The sequence below is a fragment of the Bactrocera tryoni genome, chromosome 1 (genome assembly GCF_016617805.1).
Source record: "Bactrocera tryoni isolate S06 chromosome 1, CSIRO_BtryS06_freeze2, whole genome shotgun sequence".
Taxonomy (NCBI): Eukaryota; Metazoa; Arthropoda; class Insecta; order Diptera; family Tephritidae; genus Bactrocera; species Bactrocera tryoni.
In genome coordinates this window covers 68357029-68384036 of record NC_052499.1, presented here as the reverse complement: position 1 = coordinate 68384036, position 27008 = coordinate 68357029, and the positions used below count along the sequence as shown (strand labels likewise).

Genomic DNA, 27008 nt, shown 5'->3' with positions numbered 1-27008 from the left:
AGCTAACTCTGCCTTAATACCCATACATTGCGTGTATTCAGTTGCTTTTATTTTCGCCAACGGTAATTAATTAACAATTTGAGAACCGCAAATTGTGTGCAATTAATACAACGGACATATGAGTACCTGCATGTCGCACACACACACCCGCGAGCACTAACAGCAGTTGTCAAAATGAATTTAATACCCACAAATATGGACCAAATTCCACACTAATTTCAAACACAGTAATTACAGTCATTAACCAAGGATTAAATATAAATTTTTAAACGCATTCAAATATTTGCCACTAACTGTACATATTCGACTTTGCACATCAACCGATTCGTGCGAATTTATGTGTGTACGCGTATATTTGAAATGCGCTGGCAATCACTTAGTAAATATTAAATTACGGCGCTTTGGGAATTAGTTTGAAAGGTTAGCTGAAATATTGCACGGTTTATCGATGGATATTTGATATGTCAAATGGAAGTGCGTATTGCTTGTGAAAAATAGCGCTTGCCATTGTGAGAATTAGGCAGCCAAAGGCATATTTTAATATATATTTCAGTGGTTATGTTAAGGAGGTAATGTAACAAAGTTAATTGGGTTTATATTAATTACAGTGTTTGAAATTATTTAAAACTGAAACATTTTTCGATTACTGTAATGACATTTTATTTTCCAGTTAAATGAGGAAACAAAGAATTTTTTCTTACTAAAACTCAAAGAAAAACCAGAAAAATCTTTGACTTCGGTTGCGCAGCAGCTATAATACCTTTTACAAACACAAAAGGTTCCTTACAAGAACTTGATTCCGATTGTTCAATTTGTATGGCAGCATATGCAATAAGGTCACTATCTGAACTATATTAGCGGAAAATGCAGTCATGGAAAATTACCCATGCCAAATCTGGTGAAAGTAAGTAATCGAATCAAAAAGTTTTCAGTACCAGACCTTAATACTGATCGCTCAATATGACAGCTTTATGTTAAAGTGGTACAATCACGACAAATTCTTTGGATATTGCACTGAAGTCTGGGACAAAAAAGGAAACTAAGTTTTGCGAAGATATCTAATCAAACAAAAAAGCTTTCGTACAAGCACTTTATTCTAATTATTCAGTTTGTTCTATATGCCATACTAGTCCGACGTCAGAGGTTTCGACAAGTCAGCAGCTCCTTGAAAGAAATGGTCGTGCGCAAAATATCAGCTTAACATCTCAAAAAGCAGAGGCATTTCGAGCCAAAATTTTTCTTTAAAGTAAATAAAATATCGCATTTCACTATTTGACAATGTATTATTTGACGGTTAGTCATTCTAGTTATTAGTAAACATTCGTTGATTAGGGTTTACAAGAATAATAGTCAATATTTAAAGCAAGATGTTGAGGTTCCCTACTTTTTTAAAGAAAAAACACAGAAACTTCAAATCTCATAAGGAATGTTACTAACATTTGAAAGAACTTTATTGGGAATTTCTTTAAGGAGGATTATATCTTTCAAATGTTGGCCACAGCTACGTCTCAGATAGTTCATCCGTTGAGACCAATTGTCGATGACATGTTCGAGCATTTCGACTAGTGACTGACGAATGACATGCGTGTTGCTTTGCTCCAAGGCCTAAATCGACACACACAGTTTACATAACACCACAAGAAAAGTCTAACCGTGCGATATTACACGATCTTGGTGGACAATCGATCGGCCAAAAACGTGAAATTATTTACTCACCGAAGTATTCTCTCAATAAGTCTATTGAGAGAATGTCAATTTCAGGCATCAAATAGTCGGTTAAATGACGGTATTGACATTTACGTTCTCACCGCTGTAAAAATGAAGGGGCAACCGTTTTCCTTACACTGACTGTAACTGTCATTGAATTTGGCATAATGAACTTGATCAATAATTAAGGAACATCTAACAGTATCATTCCAAAAAAATATTCAATATATGTCAGTATAAACCTTTTCTATGTTGTTCAATACAGAATATTTTCATTCGACGCATGAACCAGTTAGTCTTCTAATAAAATCGGGGCCTACATTTAGGATGATATGAGTTGAGTACGTTAATATGTTACAGTCTTAAAATACCAATGAATTATTTGCTAAATTTTTTTTCTGATACTTTTTGTTTTCAAGCTTATTGACTGATAAACAAAAAAACATATTTTTTATGTTTGTCAAAAAATTGTTTGATATTTTAACAGTTCTTTTATTGTGCAATTTTTCATCTTTAAATAAAACGAGCATATAATTTTTAGAGAATCAAATTAAAAAGCTTTGAATATCCATAATTTTTCATGTGCAAAATGATTTGCAAAGCATTCGAGTGCCAAATTTCACTTATTGACGCACGAGTATGTGCAAAATTCTAAACTAGTGTCGAGAAGCAATACTTGAAAACAATAACTGTTATTAATAAATGTAAAAATGAAGAAAATGTCACTTTCATAAGAAACTATCACAAAGAGCACTTGCCAAAAAATGCGACAAATAAAAATGGAAAATCTCAGCTTTATTAAAAAGTATTAAATTGCAGTTATATAATAACTGTGTATGTGTATAAAAATATGTATGTATATATAACTGTATTAGAACAACAGCCTTTTGCCACGTGCCGCTTATTGCAAGTTGCAAGTAGCACTCACGTCGGTATTAAAAACGTGCTTATCACTGAAAGTGTGCAATTTTGTTGCAATAAGTAGAGAGAATTGTTTTGCTGTAAGTGGCGAGAAATACAATCTAGAACAGTTCACACTGCGCCAAAAGTGTACGAGTACGTGTGTCAGTATACATGTGAGTGCTGCAACTTTTGGCAAGTAGATTGTTTTTTTTTTTTTATTTTTTTTCTTATTTTTAACTAAAAGCAGTGGCAAACAGGATGTGCTAAGGAGATTTTTGTTTTATCTTAATTCTCCAAATTTCTTGCAAAATATTTTTGAATGAAATTCAAGTGTCTATGTAGGCATGATGCACAAGTCGGCAATCGGTTTTCTTGCTGACTTTTAGCTTTACATATTAATTTGCAATTCTTATGTCTAAAGCCAGTATTTCCAGTTCTAGTTAGCTTAAGGCTCGATTTTTTCCTTTATTTGATTAATTATGGGTCTCTTTTACATATTTAAGCGTTTTCAAGAAATAAATTCAGGTGGTGATATCGAAACTTTTTTTTTATGGCACAGAAACAAGTTCAGGAACCAATTTGGAAGCGATTAAATTGGATTATCAAACAAACATGCTCTTTCTAATAACTCAATATTACTCGACCAATTTTTTCATGATACTGACAACGATAGGGCAAACATGATTTATTGTAGTCTCTTTTGGTCACAAACAAAAATCTGTCTATCAGTCTCGGTAGATTGAACCAAGAACTAAGGTTACTTTAATTATGTAGCCGACTGGCTGTCACCGCACACATAGTCCTTTAAAATGCAGGATGGAGTGTCAGTTTAATTCATATCCCTCTTATCCATCTGTCAGACCTTTCGAAAAATTCGTTATGTATTGTTTTAAGTAACTAATATATTTCCTGAACTAGTTAGGCAGTCATTGGAATGACAATTTTGACAATCACATTGGCTGTTTCGTTTCCCAAGTACTAACATGACGTATATATTTTATGAGAAAATAAACTCTTCTTCTTCTTTATTAACGCAGACACCACTTATTCGTTTATAGCCAAATTTACAACAGAGCGCCAGTTATTCCTCCTTGTCGCTGTTTGGCGCCAAATGAAGATTTCAAGTGTTGTCAGGTCCTTCTCCACCAAGTCCTTCCAACGGAGTAGAGGTCTTTCGCTTCTTCTGCTTCCCCCAGAGAGCACTGCGTAGAACATTCTTAGAGCCGGAGTTTTTCATCCAATCGGAAGACAAGACCTAGCTAGAGTAGCCGCTATTTCTTACTTCACTGGATTATGTCAATCTCGTCGTACATCTCATACAGGTCCTCGTTCCATCGAATGAGATATTCGCCGTGGCCAACGCGAAAAGGACCATAAATCTTTCGCAGAACCTTTTTCTCGAAAACTCGCAACGTCGACTCATCAGTTGTTGTCATCATCCATGACTCTGCACCATATAGCAGGACGGGAATAATGAGTTACTTACAGAGTTTGGTTTTTGTTTGTCGAGAGAGACTTTTCTTCTGAATTGCCTACTCAATCCGAAGTAGCGACGGTTGGCAAGAGTTATCTGCGCTGGATTTCGAGGCTGCCATTGTTGTTGGTGTTAATACTGCTGATAGACGAAATTATCTACGACGTCGCAGTATGACTGTCAACAGTGACGTATCAACCCATTGTTTGATGACAGGACAGAAGATATTTCGTCTTGCCCTCGTACACTACTACACCCATTTAACTCGCTTGTCTGTTCGTTGTTTGGGCTATTCTTTGATTAGAGAAAAATATATCATCCCAACGACTTCGTAGAAGCGGAAGTACTGATTAAAAAAAATAATGAATTAAGATAAGTAAATCAGAAAAATCAAAACTGAGAGCCTGAGTCCTTAACTTCTCAAGATGATATTGATATTATTTTTTTTTAACAGAGGATTTCCAGATTTAGAATTTAAAGAGCATTTTTTGAAAAAATTTAACTCCGCAATGTTAAAATTGGAGGAATTCGAAATATCATAAAAATTTTAATACTATTTTATTTGTCAAACAACTCGAGTTGAGTACTTCAATATTCGAATTATTCTTTCTGTACATTTGATTATTCCTACCTACATATATGTAAATCATGAAGTCCTTAGCAGTTAATACCACTGTTTATTTTTTTAGCTGATAGCGTCTTGTGTCGAAACTTACAGTTAGTGGATAAAAACAAAGATTTTTAAACCATATCATTCCCTTTCTCTTTAGATAATCTTTTAATCTCAAAAATGCTGCAATTTTTTCAAAACCGTTAAAAGAGAAGATAATTCAAGCATAAATGAGTAACTTAAGAAAACGTTGCCTACATTTGAGCGCGCACCAAATATAGTGTACTAATGCAGATTACAGCAGACCAAAAATACCTACAATATCTAAATGCAACATTTTTGTGCAAGTTGCACTCGGTATGAGTCAGTTGACTGTCGCAGCAAGTCAATTTGTGCAAATTTCAGAAAAGTTGCCAGCAATTACAACGTTGTAACTAAATTAGCCATGCCGCCCTTCTCGCCGAGTAGCTTATTCACACCTTTTTAATTTTAATAGCTTTTTCATGTACTTAATTTTTCTTCGTGTTGTTGCTGCTTTTTTACTTTCGTGTGTTTTTATTTTAATTTCTCGTTGCTTGTGCAAGAGATAGCTGCCACATTGTGACATTTTGCCCGCACTTGCCAACTTGCTAACGAAATAAATAGACAATTTCTAAATGTGCAAAGGTCGCATTGCCCTCAGCTATAATTGCAACTTAAGTTGGCAGTGCAAAGTGAAGGCAGCAAAAACAATGCATGAGTATGCGGCAATGCAGCCTCCTGGCACTCACTTCAATTTGACTATTAGTTCGTCTCTTTGGCGCACTTTGTTTGTGCTTGTGCTTGTGTGTGCGTGCTTTATAGGTAAGTGTAAGTGCCGCTATTCGCACGCACACCTTCTTAATTTTTTCAAGCGTAATTGACAGCGCCGAAGGTGTAGGAATTCAAGAGTGTGCTGCAAGTTAATTGTGTTTCCCGGTGAAGTCATACCTGCCACGACATTTTTGAAAGTCATGAAAGTAAGCTGTTATGTCAGCGCTTGCGGTGCTAAACCCGCACACATTTCACCGTTCGCCGTTACCTTTCGCTCGTTTACTTTCACCGCTGGCGTGCTGCGTTGTTGCTGTGGCGGCAATAATGAAGCGAAGTCGGTGCATCATTATAAGTGCTGTGGTGGCGTAGAGCGCAATAATTTGTCAAATTGCAATGAAATGTTGCAAAAGTCGTTGCCACCTTCCAGTTATACGAACATGTAACTGCTTTATTATATATGTACATATATATATTTACTCGTACACGTAATTTGTAGTGAACAGCGAAGAGCAAGAAAATGACAAAGCAGAATGTATTTGCTCAGGGCTATGAAAATAATTATTGTAATTTGTTGTGTGTTCGTCAGGTAAAAAAAGAAAAGAGGAAATAAGAAATATGTTTTTGTTACACAGTTAAATAAATGCTTCGTCAAATTAGGGATTTGTTTTGCTAGTAAAATAAAAAATTCAAAAATAACACATACAAATATTAACTACTTAAAATTTTTATATTTTAGTTAATCTATAGTTGCTTTTAAGTATTTTTTAAATGAAGATTTTTTAAAGTGAATAAAATTTTTGTTTTATTATTTTCAATTGAAAAAATAAATGAAACACTTACATTTACATCGCGTATGTCTTCCTTTTTTCCGTTGTAAAAATTGTAGATACAATATAAATGTAGCATACATTCGGGAGTGCATGTAAATAAGTGGGCTTTCCGTCTAAGAAACGGCATTGCAAGTGCAAGCTTTACTCCAATTTGTATAAAATACTTAAACAATTCATAATAAAGCATGAAAGTAATTTTAAAACTATGTATGTAAAATTGTGAGCAGTTGCTGGGAGTGTGTTAGTCTTTTCGTAATATTTGGATAACTAAACTCGCCACAGGTGGCGCTGGGATCCAGGGACATAAAAAGTTTGTACTTTTATTAGGTTGGAAACTCAGACACAATCTAATCGACATTTATTTTTGGGCTTTGCTCTCATGTTGAAAACTTTACATGGGAAAATAATAAAAAAAATAAAACTATAATAATATGCATATACTTAGCTTTGTTTTACTTATTTTAGACAAACGTTGTTATTACAAATGTTCTAAAAGACAGAATACTCTAAAATATTTTGATTGCAAAAATTTAGCATTTGAGTTATATACGAACTTTTAGGGAGACCATAACCCGACATGAATCCAAGAGACCTTTTCAACGTTACTTGGTGCTGAAAAAACACTTCTCGAACAAAAAAGATCAAAAACATCTCATTGTATGGTTACATCGTAGGTCAGTCAGCTGGTGCAGTAGATTCGATTCCCTACTCTCTAAGGCATATGGCATAGATGCATCTTACATATATCAAAATTTGATCTGATTTCAAATAAATTTTACGTATTTTTATACGAAATAAGCTACTTTCATCCAATTTGCCATACACTTGTCATAAGCCTGGCCTGGGATGGCCTTCAGTGCCTTCTGCCAATTTTGGGAATTTCGGCTTCAGCCTTTTTTATCTAGCGAATAGTGCTTTTGAACGATTTTCACCTCAAATTCATAAAATAACGTTTCGTCACCAGTAATAAGTGCGTCTGATAAATGAAAAATCTTCAGATCCCTTGTGAGGGATCCCTTTTCCTGATGCCGTTTTTTCAAAAGATTCAGGTTTTTTTGCCTTGACTCGCTTCATATCCAAATATTTATATAAAATGTGTTGAGTAGATACTTTAGATCCGTTCACATCTTCTTCTATCTTTCTAATGCCAATAGGATGATTTTCCATCAGAGCTACTTTAACTTCCTTGATTGAATGGGCGGGAGAAGCTTTCGATTACTTCACCACCTTCACTACGTGTTTAATGGCACTCAAATATTATTGAAATAATGTAACTATAATTATTTGCAGCAATTGGTTGCAAGATTATAAAATAACGCCATAACGTATTTGTGGTGATATTTGCAGAATCTATAAGATGACGTAGGAAGATTACGATATTTGAAAAACGTTGTTTGTTATACAAGACTATGGAACTCACGTAATATATAAATCACATATATAAATATTTTTTATTTATTTTATTGCATTGAACGCAAGTCTTTCAGTTAGCTACAACATTCACTTTAGAGAAGATAATGTCTGTCAAGGCTGCCAGGCACTTGAAGGCAAGAGAAATAACCATATTTTATTATCAATATAAACAAGTAAACTAACTCTGCTCAACACATATCCTGTTTAACTAATATGAAATAAATTCTTTATTACTTAAACTTTCAACAGAAAATATTAATTTTATAAGATTTCAGTGAAAAAAGCTTCAAATTCTCGTGAACTTTAAGATTCCGCCATTAACAAATTGATTGATTCATGCCACCCACGCCACCCTCATATTCGCGCGATTGTATTTAACAAGTTCGCAAACACAGTTGGCAACTCTAACTGCTCATAAATCAGGCGTTACAAATTGCGATTAGTTTGCTTAAGCATCTAATTAATTTCCAAACGCCTTGCCAGCGCAAACGCGCGCGCCTCGATCTGGGCTAATAAAGTATTCAGCCAACAACAAAGCTGCATATCGCACACATACATACATACAAATATCTCTTGAAATGCTGACCTGCTAGCGTTAAATATACACATAACTACAGACACATGCATATACAATGGATTGCTGTTTGTCTATTGCGCCATTGGTTTGGCGGTGTGTGCGTGCGCCACTTTAACGACGTTTTGGATTTGCGAAACTTTACCGCGAGCTAAATTGTAATGAAACAAAGTGTTCGGAATTAAAGTGGCGTCAGCGCAAAGCTGCAATGAGTTTCCCTTGCTTAGCTGGAATTCAATTGGAGATTATTGCTTGGCTACTACAATTGCCACAGCGTTGCTTGCGCTTCGTCGGTTGAAGGAATGAAGGAGTTTACATATGTATATATCGGGTGATTTTTTAAGAGCTTGATAACTTTTTTAAAAAAAAAAACGCATAAAATTTGCAAAATCTCATCGGTTCTTTATTTGAAACGTTAGATTGGTTCATGACATTTACTTTTTGAAGATAATTTCATTTAAATGTTGACCGCGGCTGCGTCTTAGGTGGTCCCATTCGGAAAGTCAATTTTGGGCAACTTTTTCGAGCATTTCGGCCGGAATAGCCCGAATTTCTTTCGGAAATGTTGTCTTCCAAAGCTGGAATAGTTGCTGGCTTATTTCTGTAGACTTTAGACTTGACGTAGCCCCACAAAAAATAGTCTAAAGGCGTTAAATCGCATGATCTTGGTGGCCGATATATATTTGCAAATACACATATATACATACACATATTAAGTATCTGCAGGTTAACTTGTGGAAAATCAATTGCTCACAAAATTATTGCTTTATCTCGCTTCCATTCCAGCGCGCTTCATCTCCCTCTTTTTCTACCACTTTTGCTCTTTTTATTCGCTTTCATTCTCCTGCTTTTTTTTTTTTTGCTTTTGTTAAATCTACACTTTGTTGTATAACTTATATATTTTTAATTTCTTCAGCGGCATAAAGTTCAGTCTCACAATTTTGCTCTTCATCGTATTTTTCTTACTTTCCTGTCTTGAGATAATAAATTTGCACCAGTCGCGTAGCTATGTCCGGAAATGAGCGGAAGTCGGCGTTATTTTATTATTTCCTGTTATTTAAGCCGGAAGCAAATGTGTGCACATCCGCTTATAAAAAAATTATCGCGCGTAGCGGGTGCATTGTGCTGCTGGCGGCGTTGGCTGCAGACGTTTTGCTCTACGAAAGGCTGCAGTCGTTGGTGAAGACTTTCATGGCGCTCGTTTATATTGTTTTTAATGTCTGTCATCATTTGTCACCATTACCGTTATTTTTTGTTGCAGCATTAAATATGTTTCTGGCATAAATATTTCATTTAGAGCAAGCATTTGTTAAACTTATATTATTTTTAACAAATATTGTTTACTAAAGAATCTAAATTCGATTCTGAATAAATTGATTCCTTATTCTGATCTGGTTCTCAATAACTGGATCAAGAAATATTTACTGAAAACAGGTTATCGGTTGGTTCATTGAATTTATTTTCATCAAAGAACTTTGCTACAAAATTATAAAATAATTTTTTGTGAAAAAACCCATTAAACAGCTTATTATCTGAACAATTCTGATAAAAAGGAATAACTTAGATAAAAATGTACCAGCTTTTTGGATCTCTTAGACATCGATGAAGAGATAATTCCTTAGATCCAAACATGGTTTTTGCTGCCAATGAATAAAAAAGACGATATATTGGCTATTGCAATTGGGTAAGTAAATTGATAAATATTCCAAAATTTTAATATGTATGAATAATAATATAATTGAAAGGGAATCTTTTTTAGTACCGATGTATTAAGACACCCGAAGTACCCAATACAAAGATTAGCTTCGCATTTCATTTCATACGATCCCTTGCCAAGCTTTTTCAAATCTGACTCAGACCTTAATTCACATTTTCCTATTCGACTTTTTCGCAGCGTGCCGATGCAACAGATCCCCATTTCTTTTAGAGCCACAAGAAGGTTAACTGAAATCAACCAATTATACAAATACAGTTTGTAATTTTCAAAGTTTGATAGTGCGGAAGCTAAGTATAACACAAAGTCCGATGTTATGCTAAATCCATATGAAGGCCAAGTTCCATCAACAACGTAGAGCGCAAAGTCATAAACAATTCCAGACGAGCCTGCACGCGTGAATATTTGCAGTCTCCATTTGTGGGGCTTAGTAAGATTGCACTGATTGAAAAATTATCTTCCTGAAATTTGCAATTAACCTGATAATCGAAAGTTTTGTATATTGCATTTTCACGCCTCTGAACTTACCTTTATATGCTATGACCTGCTCATCAAGGTTTTGGAGTTCCTTTTGAGGAAGATTATTGAATTTTTATTTGAGCAACGAAAATGGAATATCATACAATTTGATAAATTTCATTATTTTCTCAAATTTATTTCTCGGCATCAAATCTGTTATTGCCGTTAATTTGTGCTGTTGGGACAATAACATTCTAAAAATCGGCAGCTGGACTACGCCCAAGTAAAGAAATTGAAGAAATAAAATAATATAAAACAATTATATTGATTTTTTTCATATTTCTTGCATTTAGTGAACTTCAAATAGATTTAAAAATAATTTGTTTTTTACTTTACTTTAATCTTCTTTGATTAAATCGCTAACCACTACAACTTCCTTATTCCTTTTGCATAATTTTAATATTTTAAAACACTGTCATGGCCTGTTTATCCGTCATATTAATTAGCTTGATTAAAATGCCATCAAAAACCTGTAATCCCCTTCCACCGCAATGAGCTTACATAATCGCAGCTTATTGTATGGTAGCCTTGAAAACTGAAAAAATTTTAAAATTCACACACATACACACACATGTAATGCATTTGTATTTTTTAGCATATTTTTGAGTGATTGTCAAACTCCCATGAGAATTATGCCACAACGCAAAACGCAGACATCTATAATTCATTGTAATTCCACACGATTAAATATGTTTTCATATAAAACACAATATACATTAATATTTAAGCATTTGCACACACATAATATGTATGGATAAAACAAAGGCGCGCACACACACATGCAAACATTTTTTGAATGTGAATATATTTATATGTCTGTGCTTATGGTTATACATATATATGTATGTAGATCCACACCTAGAAGAACAAACAAAACCACTAACCGACCATTGTCGAGCCACATAATCCGAGTTGTAATCTAGAATATAAAAAAAACCGAGAGTCTACCCTTGAATCAAAAGGAAAAACACAAAGCTTACAGTTATATTTATGAAATGGGTGTGCTTGTAAAAGGTTCAATATTGGTCATTACCATAAAGACTGTGGATGACAGCGAAAATTTATTTACAAGCGCTGCTTAATATGCTAGTGCATGTGTAAGTATGTGCATATGTATGTATGTGCATGTGATGTGTGTTTTATTTATATATATTTACATATGTGTGTGTGGGAATATTTGGGCTTATATTTATAGGCGCTGTTTTTTGCCGCTCCTGCCTTTGCGTTTCACTGAGCTATGATTAAAAGCCGATTAGCATGGCGCCGGAGCAGGAGTAAAAGCTTTCATGTTTTTCATTTCATTACATTGGTCTACAGTGGTATATTGCCTTAGATATAAGATCGATTTTGTATATAAGTATTTGTACACGCAATTCATGAAACTATCAATGGGGTTTTAAGATTTGCTCTCACATATTATATTAAATCTTTGTTTTCCTTTTACTTTAAAAAAAATCAGACAGTAAACCAAGGAACTGAAGTCATTGCAATGTCAGTTTTGTTTTAAAAAATAAGACTGCATCGAAAAACAAGAAAGAGATTTGTCGAAAACATGTGTTATATGCCATTAGAATTGATGAGTTTCTCTTTTATAATTTTTCAGTCAGCAATCCTTTTTCGAGCAGCAGCAGTAATCTGCCATCATATGACGAACTCATCAACGTTGCAATCTTTTTCCATCACCTTTAGATCCAAGTTGAACAGCTCACCCTGTTCTTTATAAAAACTTTCAAAATTAGCCGAAAACTTATCCACATTATTTAGGACGTAGTTTATTTTCATACTCAAATTGTTTCTTTTTCTCTTAACCACTGGGAATCGAAATTGAGCTATATGGCAGACTTCCCATCAATTTTTGTTTGTAATCTTTATCTCTTATTACCAATTAAACATATTTTTTGGACTTTATAATATGTATCTTCCGAACTTGATAGTCTTTTCTTTTATACGAAGTTCTTCAAAAGCATAGATTGTTTTACAATAATGTGTACTTGTTTTCTCGCGATATTATTATAGTACCAACGTACATATGCCGGCTACGGAGTCTACGTTTTCTGTCAAGTCCGGTTCCCACAGACAACTTTTCGAAAACTATTTAAGAATGCAATTTGTCTATCATAAGAGAAGATCTAAATTTATAGCAGCAATTTTCAAAGCCGAATATTTGAATACCATTCCACCAGTTTCGATTATTACATTTTTTGTTGGGTGAATGGGAAGTATTGCCATAATAATAATTATTTTCATAATAACAATTATAACTTTTAACAGAATTAAATTCAAACTGCTCCAAACACCGAACATTACTAGCACAAACATTCAGAGTACCAGAATAGCTAATAATTTTTCAACAACCTTCATTTGCTGTAATTATATTTTTTCAGGATACACTCTCAAAAATTGCAACTCAATTTATGACTTTAATTACGATTATGAGTTGTTGGTTGTTTTTATGTGATTCATCTGAATTTTATTTGTATCCACTCGTGCGTTCTATTAACATTTATTCTTTTTTTGAGCAAAATTCAAGCTAATTCATTATTAACTTCACTTTATTCCTTTGCAGCTCGTAAACTTTGCAGTTAAAACAAAGGTAAGTGGAAAAGTTGTGTGAATTATGTGAATTTAATGAGGCAATAAAGTTTACGATAAATTTACAGAAATGAGTAGGACTTTAAACTTTAAACCATACTAATTGCCGGTGGGTGCACGGCGTATGAGTAACATATTGAGAGTGCTGCTGGAGAGATGCACCATGAGTGGTTGGCTGGGTCATTTGAGAAAGGTTATCTGTGATGCATTAAGGAAATTTTTTTAAAGTGCTCGTTGAACCGAGTATCATTTTTTTGTTAATGGTAGTGTGTAGTGTATGGGCGTAAAGAGTGTTCGAGGCTTTATGGCTTGCGCAGAAAATCATAAATAATTAGTGCACAAACACTATTTCAACTAATAATAAATTTTGGTATCACGCTAGCTATATTGATTTATGCCGAGAAGGTACAAGCAAAAATAAATAACATTTCATTCTTTTTTGACAACTTTTCCTCTAAAAAATTATGTCATCACCAAAAATATCCTACTTTTTTTGACATCTGGCAACACTTTTTTCTAAAAATAATGTTTTTGGTGATATATAAATCCAATTCTGTTTCACATATAATTCTTGTCATCAACATTCCATCAACCCTGCCCCCAAAAGTGTTGTACAAAAACCCAAAGCAAACAAAAATTTCAACATCAATTCCAAATCCACTGTCCCAAAAATGTAAATATTTACTGCCACACGCAAGGCGAATTTCTAGCTAGTCATCGCTTTTTATATAGTGTAAACATTAGCTCGCCAGTCAGGATATTGTCGTCAGTCCGGCTGCGCTGCTTCCTGCGCCACCACTAACCCGCTCTTGACTTGACAAGAATAAGTAACACATCCATCTAAAAACGGAGGAATTTCATCGATTGCTGACTACAGCGCTTAAATTTTCTGTGGAAAAAATTTTTGACATTGTTTGACATTTAGTGCTTTGGACGTTGGACTCAAAGTGAAATGATTATAAAACTCTACAAACGCAAAATAAAAGCGTAAAATCGCTGCCCGTCGACGTTGCGCCTAATGACCGTCTAGCAGTTAGATAATACACAAAAACAACAACTATAGCGCCTTTAACGTCCACAATGAGCACAAACTCCTATTCGCGCAACCCGAAGAGTAAACAATTGCGTTGCTTTCTCTAGTCGCTGACACGCAAGCAAACAAGCGAGCGTTACACAACTTTCAAAGTGTTGTAAATTTACTTAATTCAAATGTAGTTATCAGCCGAATTGGCTGAAAGCGTCAAAACAACGTCATGAAAGTCAAACTAAAAGTAAGCAAGCAATGAGAGGTAGGGAGATACCAAAGAACAGTTGGCGTGTTTGCGGGGCTCCCCAGTGATCCGTTACGTCAGCTTTACTTACTCGCCCCAAAAAGTAGGCAACACAAAGGCTTTTGCGTGAACTACTGACCCAACTATAACATGTTAGCAGATTTTGGGGCCTCTGCGACTATCTATCCAAGCTACTACAACAACCGCGTGTTTATTTGGCAGCTATAATTTGTTTGTCACCCATATTATGGGCGAATGATGGGCAGCGCGCGGAACTGTGGGTGTCAAATATATAAAAATATAGAGCATGAAGGGGGTTGTACCACACTTCAACGCAATAAGTCTTTTTTCAATGGTAATAAGTCTGTACGTAATTCTCTTCTGCTGAATTTATAAGTATGCGCACCATCAACACCACTGACAAAGTATATCAGCCTACTTTTAGTTCGCTCCACATTTTCTACCACTTTGTGTGTTCGTGTGTGTGTGCTGGCAGCACGCTCTTCCGGCCAACAGTCATTAGCTACATGCGCTTGACACGCAAGCCACTCGCAAAGGTAGCTGCTAAGCTCCCATATTTGGCACATACTCCGCATTTGTTAGCAAAAAATCACGTATACGCCATGCCCGTCGTCGTGTGTGCGAATTATGGTAAAAGCGTGAAAAGTCAGTTTGTGACGTGGAGAAATATTTACCAAATAGGTAGAAAGACAGCGAAAAACTTAGTGTGCTTACATAAAGCTAGCGAGTTTAGTTAGAAAGTCAGACAGCTAAGGCTACATCAAAAAAGGTGATTTCCTATCCGCCCGTCACAGCGTGCATACTATACATAAACAACTGCCGTCGCACAGCCCTATGGCGACCTATTAATTTCCGCATTTTTTAAGAGCGCTATTTCTTTTTAGCTGCCGGCCCATTTTTCTACTTCATCGAATTATCGCATGTCTAAGCGCCGTTTTTATTCGCTTTCTTATTGGAAATACAAACAAAGTGAAGTAATAAATTTGAAAGTAAAAGCTGAAAAAGCCCAAAACAACAACTTAATGCCGGGAGCAAGTATTTTTGTATGCTTCAAGGTATTTGCATATGTCTTTTTGTAAGCTTGATTACGTAAACATAAACAGGCACATAAAGCACGAGAGTAAAAAGTCACAAGTAATAAAAGTTGTTATTTGCTTTTGTAATTAACTTTTCAAAGCGAGCGCATTTTAATATAGTTGAAAAATGTTGTTGCTACATTTGATTTGATCGGAAAGGTCTTCAAAGAAATCTTGGTACGAGCATATATACATTAACTGTTGGTTTGCTCGATTTTGCTATAGATTTGCGAAAATGTGTGGAAAGTAAAAGAATTTTAGAAAATATTTTTAGACCAAATGTTGCAAAAAAGATAAACGATATTGAAAAAATATGTCAGTATTATATAGTTAAATGCCAAGTAAATATAAAAAAATTGATTCCCACGACGATATTATTGTGGGATATGAAGACACGAAAGAAAATTAGATTCGCATCGAGTTGTTACTGTGGACGAAAGAAGGGTTTTTTTTAAGTAATATAAACAGAGAAAAAGATGAGCTATATCACGAACTTCTCAGACTTGGTGAAACTGTTAATAGTGTACTAGTCGCTAAAGGCAATAAATGACCAAGCATTGATCGAAAAACGATCAGAAAGGGCCAAAAGACATGGCAAAGTAATTTTGTTACACGACAATGCACGTGCATACAAAGAAAAATCGGTTCAGGGTAAAATCAAACTACTCAGCTGGGAGCTGCTACCTCACACGCCTTATTCACCAAACAAGGGCCCTTCAAATTTCCATTTATTTTCATCGATGTCACAGCCATTGGCTGAGCAGCACTATGCAGTGGTCGAAAATTGTGTGTCTGGTTAGTTTGGTTCAAAAGACGAACATTTATATTGGCATGGTATCCACAAATTGCCAGAAAGGTTGTTGAAATGTGTAAAAGTTTATGGTCATTACTTTGAACATAATTTTTACTTTCTCATTCAAAATTATTACTTCATTTTGACAAAAAAATTTCATGCCGGCATAACTGGTATATTGATTTTTTATGGACTTTTTTTTAATGAAAAGAAGCCGTCAAAATAGTAATAGTAGTAGATTGAATCAAGCCATATCGTTTAGGGGGTACATTATTTTCCATTTTTTTAAACCTTATTGGCCCTTACGCTTCAAACAATTTAGGAAATACAAAATATCTTAAATTGTGCATCAGAAATAGAACGGCTTTCACGGCTTATTCTAAATATAACCAGTAAACGTGGTAAAGTTTATTGATAGTTGATCTTTGCTCTCCAAGCTTGAAATAATGTTAAGATTTTTTCCATATTCTCATACACAATGTTACTAGATGGACAACCATGAGACTTCATTTTCCTAATAAACTAGGCGGCAAATTTCATTGAAGCTGCATCCATAGGCTCTAGTCTACACACATTTTCAACCGCTAGCGTATACCATCATTGAAGAAGGCCTAAAGCTTTTTTGATATGCTTTAACCATGAACTTTTTTTTCTGTATCAAAAGAAATTCACTCTAAAGGGAACAAGTCACTCTCTACTACATTTAAGGCTTAATTAAATGCTGTACGTACGGGTTTTCCAATAGGGATGATATGATTTCTAAGTTCGTTTGGCCATTTTAATAGCTCATGATCTGTTAATTGCATTGAATTCAGTAATGTTTACAATTACATCATGGAAAAATATAAGCAAGAACGACGTTTAGAAGTTATTCACTTTTATTATCAAATTAACCGTTCTCTCATTGCAACCTGTGCCACCTGTGCTCACTATTCGCCGAATTGCTGAAAGTTTCGAGCGAATATTTTTTCTACGTAATGTTCAAGATCCAATAAGACAAAGAACTGCTTGAAGAAAATATTGGTGCCGTTCAGGCAACAGTTGCTTTAAGGTCAAAAATTGGCACTCAATTTTCATCTCAGTAAATAAAGAAAACTGGCGATTCTGGTGCGAAGAAAATCTACAAGTTATTCATGAACAACCATTACATACACCTAATTTGACAGCTTGGTGTGGTTTTTGGTCTGGTGGAATCATCGGTTCGTATTTCTTTCAAAATGAAGCTGGTAACACTGTTAATTTCAAAGGAGAGCAGTATTGACCGCTGATAACCTACTTTTTATGGCCGCAATTGGTAAAAATTGATATTGACAACATCTGGTTCCAACAGGATAGCACTACATGCCACAAAGCAAGCAAGCAAGAAATTGTGCCATTGAATGGCTTTCAAGAAGATATGATTTAACACCATTAGGCCACTTCTTGTGTGTTTATTTGAAGCCATTTGATTTTAGGAATAAATCAGACTCTTTTAAAGCTTTGGAAATCAATATTGAAAGTGCTATTAATGCCATCAGCTTGATTTAGCGGAAAAAGTTCTAGAAAATGGGTTCATCGAATTCGTTCTGGCAAAAAAAGTTGTGAAGGTCATTTGAAATACGTTATATTCAGAACTTAATTATGCATATCCACGAACTTCTCTTGAAAAAAAAACATTTGAATTTCGTCAACAAATAGTGTCCTCTTTAAGAATCACATCACTCTTGTTGGTGAACCCTGTTATAATTAATTTCCTACAGCGACGCCTATAGAACTTTAGTTCCGCGATAATTTGTTCCATTCCTGTTGTTATGTTTAAAAAAATGCCGAAAAGTTAACATTTATCTCATTATCCACGAATATGATTACGTATCTGTTCTGAGCTGAGCTTGGCACGGTTGATATTAGAGTTGCCTTTCGATTTCTCCTAATGTATGCTATAAATTACTAAGGTTGTATATGTGTATGAAAATTACGTTATGAAAAGAATATGGAATACCATTAACAACTTTGTTACATACAATTAAGCAAACTACTTATAAATATTTGAAAAGAGTAAGCAAATTAGGATTCTGAAATCTAGTAATATTTCACTGCGATTGGGATAATGAAATCTGAATCCAAAAGCGTATAAGCTTCGTATTATTAATATTGCAGTATAACAAGATTTGATCCTACAAAATTACTTACTCTCTTCAGCTTTTACACACTGCGCCTAAATGTATACTTTCTATAACCAAGATATGCAAGGGAGCAAGGCAATATGAAATATTACAAGTAATTTAGCCAAAATCCATCAGACAGAATCAATCAATTTCAAATAGCTAAACAGATTTCTCATTCCACCTACTGACAAGACATTTAAGCTAATCTAAGGCTACGCATTTGCAAACAAAAGAAATCAATTTATAAATAACGGTCAATACAAAAACAATTTATTTAAAAAATAACTACTGAATACGCACTTCGCACAATTACAGACAAATTTCCAAAAACAATAAAGAAGGAAATCAACCGTTTGACCAATATTAATTTCTCCCACTCGAACGCAGCCACACACCGGAAACAGTCAGCAATACAAATTACCATTACATATAGCATTATTCTCTACCCCACGCTGCTGTCAGATTCGCGCGCAATTACGCTTGATAAGCGCTTAGGGCTGTATCAGGCGTAATACCGGGAATTTATTTGGGTAGCTTCGACCTTAAGCGCAAAAAAATAAGAAAATACGCGACAACAAAAGGCACAAACTGCTGAGTGTAATTTTCCAATGCAGGCCCTAAACCCCCGCACTCCCAACTAAATTCACTTTGATTTTTTTCTTTCTGCATTGTAGTTGGGCGTTCGCTCGGCGCCAACGGCGACTGGTCGGCGAAATTAATGACGTTTACTTAGCGAAATAATTCGAAAATTATGCTTATCAGCGTGAGTGAGTAAGAAAACGGCACACGGACGCGGCAATGCCCGGCACAGGCCGCAACAGCGCTGAATCCACAATGTTTAGCGCCAACCAGTGACCGGCGATTGCCAAGATCCAATGGTGCATTGGAGCGTAAAAAGGTCGCTTAATGCGTATGCTGCGCCCGGCAATGCCTGCGCGAGGCACAACCAAAAACTAAAAAACGTGCCAGAAATTGCCTAAAGTACGAAAAAAACTGTGTCTAATGCGCAACAATGTTGGGATCGAAATTTGGGGCATATCGTAAAAAAATGTGCGCAATTTAAAGACTTTACAGTACATTTTGCCCGAGGAACGGCAGTGATTTGGAGGCTAATGAACATGCAAACGCAATTGGCCAAATCGGCTATGGGGGCTAAGAGGGCTGCTGACGCGCATCGCCTGCCGCTGGACGCTTGCAAATTTTGAACACAATGCTTAGCTTTGTTGTTGCCGCAAGCGTAATTTAATTTAAAAGCTGCATAATATACATAAATATTCGCATTGTTGCTGTTATATATTTTTACCTCGAGCAAAATTGTGGGAAAATTCTTAAATTTTTTATGGAATATGGGATCATAAGCGTTAGAAGCTTTTCTGTTATGCAAAAATTATCGTAAATTGGACCCCTAATTTGATTATGTTCTCGTTTTCATTGCAAATGCGCGAGTGTTCAAAATTGAGATATCAATGTTTCAAGAATATTCATAACCTCAAAACAAAAACTACCTAATGTGCGTAATCATTTCATTTATAATAATGGTGTTCCGTCTCAGACTACCTTTATTTTTAGGGATACTGAAAATTAGTTTAGGAAGGCTTCGGTTTTCATGTAGTCAGAAAATTGAACATAACTACAATAAAATCGACTTCTTACTGTTCATTCTACACTTATGTTTCCAAAAGCCCATTATTGTTACCCTGGAGTGTTCATGTCGAAAAACCTTCCGTTTCCCTAAAACTTTATAGGGAAATTATCAGACATTATATTATAAAAAAATGCGCTGATTCCAGCTTTAAACTACATCTCGAAGGAATGATACTGGGGTATTTTGGCCGCAGTTTGGGTACATAGCTAACAGATTGGATCAGACTTTTTATCACAGATTCCCATATATCCAAAAAAAGGTTTCAGAGAAAACCGAAATGAACGGTCTCAGTGATTTTTCCGTCCTGAAAGTCGACTAGCTTTGCTTTCTAGGAACTACAGAGCAGCTCCACGTACTGACCACCTGTGGGTTATTCCTAGCAAAAAAATACGTGGCTCACCAAAGGATCGTTTGTAAATGAAACTACTAGGCACAAGGTTAATATTTTTCTGTTATATCTATTTCTTATAATATATAGTAATGCCAAATAGGCAATAATTACGTAGTTTCGTCAAAGGTTTAGATTGCGGTTGGCTTTATTACCAGCCTGACGATTTTTGAGTTTTCTGTGTTAAATTTCTCTATTAAAGATTAACAGAGCTTACTTCAGAGGAGATCTCCTTCCACGTTGTTGTCTTGGAGATTCCACTATTTACCACCGCTTTTTAATTTTACTTGCTCGAATTATATAAAGTAAAATGTCCTATACTAAACAAACAAGACATTTACATTTAGTCATGATTTGAACCATCCACTAGTAGCATAGCTTCAAACCAAATATATCTCCTTTAAAGCACAATAATTTTTATCTCACCGTTTTATGCAATTTTTGATGTACGCAGCATTATCTTTAATCAACCACACAATACGCATTATATAGCTTACATTTTGCGGCTGGTGCGTTGTTGTGTTGGCAATACCCACGACCACACAGCGATAATTAAACATTCTTAAAACGTATTTTATTGCGTGACAGGCGCTACTCGCAGCAACATCCGATGAACATTTTTCAATGTCTTTTTAAATTCCGTCTACTTTTTTTTTTGGTTTTTCCAGTTTCCATTTAACTTTCGTGCATTTCTCTTTTGAAGTGCTGCCATTTATGCGCCTCCACTTTGATGCTTTCTGCAATTTTAATTTTTCGCCATAAACAAAAAAGGAATAATAATAAAATGAAGAACTTAAAATATGCCAAGCATGGCGTCTACGTGTCATCAGAGTCATTTACGTGCAGATTTTTGTAAATTACTTTATTTAACGACAAACATCAGCAGCTATGACTATAACAACAACAACCATAACAACAACACCAGCAGCGACAGCGACAACATCAACTTCCTGCGCGTGCAAGTCTCGTTGCTTCTCATTTATGGCGCCGCGCCGTTTCTCACTCACTCACCGCTCGGTGGTGGTGTTGTTGTCTTTTTGGCACATTTCACGCGGCAGATAAGCAGCTGAGATAAACCGGCGAATGGCAGCCGCTGCACGTCCGACCGTTCCGCACTCAGCGTAATTGCAACGTATACCCGTCCCATAGAGCAGGGACGATTTTAAGAAATTGCGCATACTGAACACAAATGGCGCTGAAAGCCGTATTTTTGTTTACTCATCTAAAGCTGTTTCGCGTTGAATTAAAGTGGCAATAATTTTTAATGTCGCCAATGAAAAATGTACGCCGCATCGCTTTCTTCACTGTGTAGGCGGGCGGGGCAAGGAGTGGTGTTGTAAACTTAAATGACACAACTTTGTTTTCGGCTACCTGTGAGCGGGAGAGTAATGGAGGCGGAGCTGATATTGTGTTTTTTTGTGCTATATTTATTTAAAGGCCTCCCTTAATCGGGTGTTAAGCTCAGATTTCTTTTAGTGATAGTTCTAACATTAAACACAGTTGTTTTTAGAAAACTTTGTGTTCTATTTATATGTATCTTAGAACTCGTATTCAAGAGATTTGGCAAATAAATTAACTTTGGGTCAGCAAGAACAAGCTAGATGTTAAGTAGAGTATCCTATTGAAAGTCTAAAGATTTTTCCGACTCAAAAGTATTCTATCGGCTTAAATGAGTATATCTCTGGGACTAAAGAGATTTCCATAACTATCTTTCTTGATAATATTAAGTGAATTCGGTTTTTCTCCAGATTTGGATTTCAAAAAGATGTTTTTGAAAATTATTTACACCTTAAATGAATTAAAATTCAATTAGAAAGATAGAAGATGCCGCTGGTCAGAAGTCAGACTTAAATTTGTATACAAGTGTGTTTCAAATCGTAAAACAACTGACCACAACAGAAGAGAGCTCAATATCGTTTTAATATCCAATAAACAACATCTGCTAGAGGGTTCTTATAGCGAAATACTTTGAAGACACTGAAAGCCCATTCATAATATGCACTGTGAGGGCGGTATGGGGTCAAGAAAGTCTTGAGCTGCATACGGTGACCTTCTATAATTGTTTTAAAAAGTTTCAACCTGATCGCTAGTAGATTTTTGATGACTTTTAAGTGCCTAGAAAACGGTCAGATGTGATGAATATCCACAATCTCGTACCGGCAGATCGGCCATTACAAGACGTGATCTAGTTCGATTAAATTTGGAAGAGCACAATGGCCACAGAGTTTTACTGTACAGAATTATTTGGCAGACTCAACTTTGAATTGTAGAAAATTTGAGAAGAAAAAATGCTCTTCTTTTATGACAAAGCCTCGACCAACGTTTCCGACGTCGCCAAAGAAAAATGGGTCAAACAAGTTAGCGAATTACTGCCTTTCTCGGAATTTTTCTGGCCCTTGTAACTTCTTCTTGTCTTCGAACTTAAAAAAATCACTTGCCGACCCTACATTTGAGTCGAATGAAGGAGTTATTGACACTAAGAAGATCCATTGCAAAATAATCATCGAACCCAAGGGGTCCTTATTCTTCCAGTGTCACGGTATTTTGCTGTATGTGCTGCAGTACTGACACTACTAAAACACCCAATGGAAATTTTACTAAAAAATCTTCTTTTTGTTTACAAAGGTAATAGCCAACCAGAAGACAGGTAACTCCAAGTTCAATCTTACTTCTAAATACATTCTACTATCAGCACATCTCTTCTTTATTCCTTATTGTGTTCGGAAGAATGCTATTCATTTCCTGCATACACTTCCTCAAACACACACGTGTATTCACGTGATTTTTATCTTCCATTTCATACATTTCCACCATAGTGGCGATATGTAATTTAGAGGGCTTCCAAATGACAATATCTCAGACCCCATCACTAGCTAATTTGCTGCCGCTGACAACAGCAGCATAATACAACAATAGCAACAGCAACACCAAATACAAATCGGTTTAAGAAACCAACCAATGTGGAAATCACGTGGGCACAGAATTGTGGCCTACAGAGCAACCAACAGGAGAGCGCTGGAACTAAAAGCAAAAAAAAGCCGCTCACAAAATGAACAGCAGTGGCAGTGGTTCAACAGAACAGGCAGAAGCAGAAGTTTCCGGCCAAGCGCGACAGTTCTAATCGGATTTACTTATCAGCGATGCAGATGACAGTCGACAAGAGATGCCAAAGTAAGGCAGAGACGGCGACTGGAGGGGTAGGAATGCTGGAATAGCGAGCAGCCTGCCGGTGAATAATGAATAGCGCAATATTCGCAAGCAACGAAGCAATACCAGCAACAACAATTTTATTGCTTTAAGCTGGTGGTGAGGAGTGCGTGGTGTGGCGACCTTCGGCTTGCCAACATTCTCAGCACGGTATTGCGTAAGTCTAAAAGTTGAAAATCATTGCGTGCGGTGTATATGAATATCATCCACCAGAACGAGCACTTTACACCCGGCGCTCACCTGTCAAACCACTACATATGCACTAGCTCACGAAGTGCCGACGCTCCTAGCTTGCTACTTCCAAGGCGAAGTTGGTGGTCTCGAGTCTTGTTTGCTGTGCTATACGCCTAACTGCTGTGGCGTTTAACTTAATTTGCGCCACATTTTTATTCATGTTCGCCTTAATGCCTTTCATCAGTTTGTGCTCTTAGTTATCAGCTTATAAAAGTGGCGTCTATTAAGATGCCACCAGCATTCTTAGTGCGGTAAGGCAAGTTCTTGCCGTGAAAGTTTAAAATTTTTTACTTAGCGAACTATTAGTTATTCAAGGCATGCTTTGGATGCGGCTTAGCGCGCACCCCTGTGTGGCGCAGTCATATGAGTGCTTATGTAACGCCAATGGGTGTGGAGGTTCGGTGCTTGTTAGGATTATTGTAGCATTCATATTTGTTCTCTGCCAATTTGGCTTATTCGTAACTATATTCTAACTCACTGACTAACATAAATTGACCTCACCGGTGATTTTTGCTAAGAAAGACTTATGATAGCCTATCACTCAGAAGATAATGATTTAGAGCAATTTTGCTGCCTTCGTAATTTCGGTTTGGCTAAATTGATCTAAAACTCTGCTTAACCATATCTTTAATTGCAAAAAATAAATTCAATGTAAGGTCAGTTTCAGGAAACAAAGGTAAAGTTCAGTGCCTTTCTCAAGAGAAATTTTTATTTGTTCTGTATAATATTCTAGGTGCCTTGAAAGATGTTATTATAAATAGCACTTTCTATTTTACACTGTTTTTTTTATTAAAAATGGTTCGAAGACTAAATAAAGATACTTCGTTTTGGATGGCTCCTTTTGTTTTCCAAACTATCTCTGCTACAACTTTTTTAGTCTGAACCCATTTTTTCTTTCCGTAACGGGAATGAAACCGGAAACAATTATCGAACAGTTCCTCTCCCTGAGACATGAGAGAATATATTACATATTTCATATTGATAAAGAAAACACATATACGAAACATCTTCAGCAGAGTATCTAAACAATATCTAGCCCTATTGTGAAGCATTGGTAGAACGATTTTATGACTCTGGTTCGAAAATTAATTTTCAGTTTTAATTATGCTTGATGCCAGAAAGCTTGTTTTGAGGATGAATGATGGCGCTTCAGCGATAAGTGAGTTAGAGTTAACCTGTGTCTCCAGTGGAGTCATCACGTGGAAGAAGCATTGACAAAACATGTTGTATGATGAAATCTAGCAAGCAGATCTCACCAAATTAAGACGGCTTAAAGATATTTATGTGGATAACAGTTTGGTATGCTCTAAACAAACGTTTTGAAGTACAAAAATTTGATATAAAATTTAATGAAATAAAAACTAAAATATTTTAAATTTTATTTACCGAAAATCTTTCTTAATTATGTAGATTAGTAAGTCAGGACTGTTAATTTAGCTATCAAATATTGGTACGGGCATATCCAGGTAGTCGGGTGTCAACCAGGGTGTTTATTTTTGATATCTCCAATCCAATCAATAATTAATTACATAGACGTTTTTGAATTAAAGACTTCAAAAATCTTCTGTCTAGCTCATTTACATTAACGATAAAGAGTTTTAGTAGTAATATTAAGCACTTTTCCACTTTTTCAAAAACCTACGCAGAACCATTTCATTCAACTGCTTTTAAATTTGTAGTTTTTATTAATACTTAAAGAAATTAATTGTTTAATAAAGCTTTAGGAACACTCTCAATTGTTTGTCAGAACTCAAGTATCCGTTAATGCAGTTTCAGTAATAAGGGTATAACTATAATTAATATAACTTTACTCACACAAATGTATTACGGCATATTCAATTCGTGCGCATACAAACACGTATCAACTAATTAACAACACCATTCTTCCGCGTTGTTTCTTTAAGACCTCTGCCGCGAGATTATCTGCGGCGCTTTCACTAAATTTATCTTTGAAACTGGCTTCACAGCACTAGCTTCTATGCGAAATTCGCCTGTCCGGCAAGAAATTATTATTAAATTATGCTGCTTCGCTCCAACACTCTGCTGACCTCCCGGGAATAATCTATATGTCTATATTAGATACATATACATGTGTATATAATATATATTATGTATACAGCAAATCGGTAGAGTTGTTGTTTGCATATTGACGCGGGCGCTGCTTTGTGTGCCCAAAATCACACCAAACCTGCTGGTTTAGGCTCTCCGCTCTTCATTAATTCTTCTTTACTATCCTACACACCCGGCCATCTCTCCTAATATTGACACTCACTCCACTCGGTTCAATTAATTTATTCAAATTGTATGTAGTTTATCTCGATACGGTATCGCATAACTTTCAGCTGACAGTCCGTTCGACGTTCACCTGCCCAAAACACTGAGCCTTCGATGGCTGCCAGTGCGACGGTTAGCGCCTTCGATGTTTACCGTTACACGTACATATCCATATATATTTATTTGAAATATACCTATAGCACAAGCATCCCAAAAGCAAGGTTATAAGCGCCTGTCTGCGCTCTGGAGCCACCTCGTTATGTCTGTGTGTACCCCCTTCGTTTTTGGACTCAAAGTGTTGTTATGCATAATTTCCTTTATTTTATTCACTGTGAATTTCAGTTTGTAATTACGTCGTTGGGCGTTTCATATTTCCCTATGGTCCTATCTCGGTAAATGTTGTTATTTTTCATTGAACCGGTGTGGATACCAGTGTTGGCAGGTGTCACGAAATTATTAATATTTTTCAATTATGTATTAAATGGGCTTGGTTTTCGAGTTGGTGGAACTAGTTAGAACATTTTCGTTGTAGCCTGCAAATATTTTTGATATATGATATATTAATAAGTTAATATACTAAGATGGTTTGCGGAAGATAATATAGTATATAGTTTGGGCAATAAATATATTCGTGCGTTTCTTTTTTTAATTTTAAGGTTTAGTTATGAAACAATAGTGTTACTCAAAGTACCATCCAACTGAAGCTATAAATTTCCTTATCTTCCTACCAATTTGTGGATTCCTTCTCAAAAGTATTGAGCCGTTTTGATAACCAAGAACAAACCAAGCCAAGTTTTGATACCCTGTTCTGAGGTAAACCATATTTC

At 35.7% G+C, this 27008-nt stretch overlaps 1 protein-coding gene across 1 annotated transcript in view; it reads left to right on the top strand.

Moving 5' to 3' along the window:
- The window catches only part of LOC120774452, a 110432-nt gene that overhangs the window by 60815 nt on the left and 22609 nt on the right, over positions 1–27008 (top strand). Inside the window, exon 4 of the mRNA XM_040104139.1 lies at positions 13103–13129. Coding sequence (XP_039960073.1) covers positions 13103–13129 — 27 coding nt within the window. The remainder of the gene's footprint in view (positions 1–13102; positions 13130–27008) is intronic.